This window comes from Helianthus annuus, chromosome 16, assembly GCF_002127325.2.
Source record: "Helianthus annuus cultivar XRQ/B chromosome 16, HanXRQr2.0-SUNRISE, whole genome shotgun sequence".
In the NCBI taxonomy this organism is placed as follows: domain Eukaryota; kingdom Viridiplantae; phylum Streptophyta; class Magnoliopsida; order Asterales; family Asteraceae; genus Helianthus; species Helianthus annuus.
In genome coordinates, this window is record NC_035448.2 from 82,427,611 (window position 1) to 82,430,973 (window position 3,363).

A 3,363-nucleotide genomic window follows, 5' to 3' on the forward strand; every position below is an offset into this window, starting at 1 on the left:
TTTTGGGCCTTAAAAATCAAGCACGTTTTGTCGTTTATGTTTAAAAATCAAGCACGTTTTGTCCTTTATGTATAAAAAATCAAGCACGTTTTGTCCTTAAAAATGAAGCACGTTTTGCCCCAAAGGGTAAAACGTGCTTGATTTTCAAACATAAAGGACAAAACTCGTCAAATTTAAACATAAAGGACAAAACTTGCAAAATGGCCTAAAGATAAAGGACAAAACTTGCAATTCACTCTTAATTAATTAAATAATAAATAATTACTATATAAAAGACCACTGGTCAGAGTCTACTTTTAGAACTATGTGGACTTGGTCATTCATTAGTTCCAAGTTGTTTCGGCTGACCAATTGCTTGGCTTGAGTCTTGCTGATAAAGTCATGACTTCATCATTACGTACTCCTCAATTTTGTGTAGAAGTGTTTCCATCACCACCCTCAAACTTAACACAATACGAAGTGAAAATACTCAACACTGCATTGTTTTCAATTGATAAAAATTAGGTGGAAACCCCCTTGCGTTGTGACCGGGGCTTACAAATTAAGAACATATCAAATTAAAACAAATTTTACTGAGCGGGCTAGAGGGTATAGACCACCTCTATTTGGACTCCGTCTTTGCCTCAGGCGATAACCATTATTGCATTGAGCCAGTCCTGGTATTCATTGAGACAAATCTGTTCAACAAGAGGATGCAACATACAACCTCCATTGAGCCCGCTGCCTGCTGACTACCTGCAAAATGATGCAGACCAATTAGGGTTAGAATGTGTCATAGAACTTAGGCTTATATTGATGGAATATTGAGGCATCAAAGTGCCATCATAATCCAAAAGAATCGCCCTTGTTGTAGTTCATTTATAAGTTGAAACTATATGCTCCATTGATAGCTTTCTAAAATTCAGATCTAAAGCGACGACTCTAAAAACCCAACCCGAACTCTATCTCCCAACACCTTTTTCTCACGTGATCATTACATGTTCGCTTCAAATCTTGCTAAAAGCTACGGGCCAAAAACTGATACATAAGTATTTGGAAATGCCCTAGGAGTTTTACCATTTGCTGAGATCAATAAAAAACTAAACCGATATGAAAATCAACTAAATATTTGGAAAATCTATAGTTAGCAGACATCTAGTATATGACGTTGATGTATATAAAATTGTGTCTATGTAAGCTCTAATTTTTAAAAAAAAAAAAATGTGCCTCATGTTTGTCAAACTCAATGAACCCAGCTACAGAGCTAAAAACCAAATCAACTATATCATGAATGCGCTTAAAACAACAGTTTATTACTATAACCATCAAAACACAAACTTCATATAGACATTGACTTTTTAAGTCACCCTTGTCTATATATATTACCCTATCTATTTTATTTGATAATCTTCAACATATAAATCACTTTAAATCATTAATGAGACTATTGAATGACTTGGATGAAATTAGAACCGTACCTTAAATTGGGTGGTGTAGCTGGTGGACTTCATCTATGGCTTCACCCAAACCTCAGCTTCATGAGTATTCTACTCACCACCATCATTCGCTTCCTATTAAATATAATACATTGTCCCTGCAACCATCTTCTCCAAAATTGAATTATGAGGATCTCAAAACCAATCTCAACATCCTTCGTTTTGACCTCCAATAACTATAAAGTTTCAAACTTTTAGAGTTAGTTTAGATATTAATCTTACAAAACTAAAGATATAGAACTTGTTTAATTTTTCAAAATTAGATACAAACCAATTATTTTTACAATACTGGATAACCAAAAAGCATCAAGAAATAATAATAAAATCATTTCTAACAAATCCACAATATATAATTTAAAAAAAGGAATAGCGGAATAGGTTCAAACCTTGTATGAGCCTTCTACATTCTAGACTTCATACAGAAACAACTACAAACAGGTTAGTCATTCTGCTATTTTGTTAGGCTCCTTCAAGTCACTGTAAATAACAAATAATACCTGTGATTCTGAAAAACAAAAAAAAAAAAAAAAATCACTACACCTAACAGTAACCAGCATAACAACAAAGCAGCAACAATAATAAATATCTAACCTGATACAAATGACCAACTGTCCACCAGTTCTTCAAAGGCTGTATACCAAAAAACATAACTTCATGACCAAAAGCGAATGTTGAAACCCCTTCATCTACCTCTCCTTCAAAAATCAAAATGCTATGTGTGACCACCAACCACCATACGACGGCAACCACTATCAACAACAAAAACCCATGCATCAAATAAGGGAAAATTCACAAAAATAAAGTTTACAATTTGGCAAATCATAGCTTTCAATCCCACCATCAACTTCTATAGTTTTAATTTCTTTATTAGGCAAAAAACATTTTCACTTGTGACCAGAAACAGCGCTATTTAGTACCACTTAACAAACTAATGTAGTAACGTTGGAAATTGAAGTGAGACAGGCGCATGGTAGAAGAAATGGTGGAAGGATCTGCACATGAAGAACACAATTTAATAACGAAATTCAAACATTTGTTACCACAAATAACTTACCAAATTCGTCATCGGTTGAGAGACTACATGTTGAATATTTCCACTCCATATGATGCCCATATGCTGACATCTTGAGCACACGACCATCTAATATTATCTCAGCACACCAGATCTATAAATCACTGACCTGCAAACTATAAACAGATTGAATAAGAACTATATGGCGAATCTATTTCCACAATTTGAAGAGTTATTCGCCATGAACTGCAACTCTAATTGAAAACAATTTAGTCATTTACACATGCCAGTGACCGATGTCTAAGGGTCAGAAAAAAATACGAGTAAAAACTCATACCCAACTACCTTATTAGATAGGGTAAGTCGGGTGTTGAACCACGAGGAGTATTGTGGAAAATGTTTGTTGATTAAGTACTAAAACTCTAGTTGCAAGAATGTAAAATCGAGTGTTTGGATGTTTTGAACTAAATTAAAACATACTAAAAAGAGTTTGTAACAATGAGAGAGAAGATGGTTCCTCCAGATTTTAGACTCAAAGTGGGTTTCAATTATGTGTTCAATTGTAACAATCACATACACATATGATTGTATAATTCAATTAATTCATTGTGATTATTCAAAGACTAGGTACTTCTATTGTAAGACAATGAAAGGTTATTATATGAACATCAATTGAAGTTACCAAACCCAATCCCTATCAAATATATCCCAAATACTAGAACTATATGGAATTGAATGAATTAAAACTAGGTTCAAATAAAAATTAACCATTTACAATCAGTCAATTAAATCAATAGGTATAAAGCATCGAATGATTAGATTACCGAAGTCAATGACAATAAAGAACACATAAAATCCATCCACTTACAATAATCC

General features: G+C 33.5%; 1 protein-coding gene across 8 annotated transcripts; it reads right to left on the minus strand.

Annotated features, from left to right (window-relative positions):
- Positions 1–327: 327 nt before the first annotated feature.
- On the minus strand, positions 328–3,120 carry LOC110916243. Of its 8 annotated transcripts, none has more exons than XM_035985141.1 (8): positions 2,833–3,119; positions 2,530–2,663; positions 2,393–2,467; positions 2,067–2,224; positions 1,973–1,980; positions 1,862–1,887; positions 1,458–1,583; positions 328–735 (listed from the first exon to the last, which is right to left on the minus strand). In XM_035985141.1, exons 2-7 carry the CDS (start codon positions 2,597–2,599, stop codon positions 1,540–1,542), a joined length of 381 nt encoding a protein of 126 aa, XP_035841034.1. In that variant the 5' UTR covers positions 2,600–2,663; positions 2,833–3,119; the 3' UTR covers positions 328–735; positions 1,458–1,539. The 8 variants fall into 8 exon arrangements, 7 of the variants coding, with proteins under 7 accessions (XP_035841034.1, XP_035841035.1, XP_035841038.1 ...); XM_035985142.1 differs by having other exon boundaries at positions 2,968–3,114; XM_035985145.1 differs by having other exon boundaries at positions 329–735; positions 1,862–1,882; positions 2,530–3,120.
- Positions 3,121–3,363: the final 243 nt, after the last annotated feature.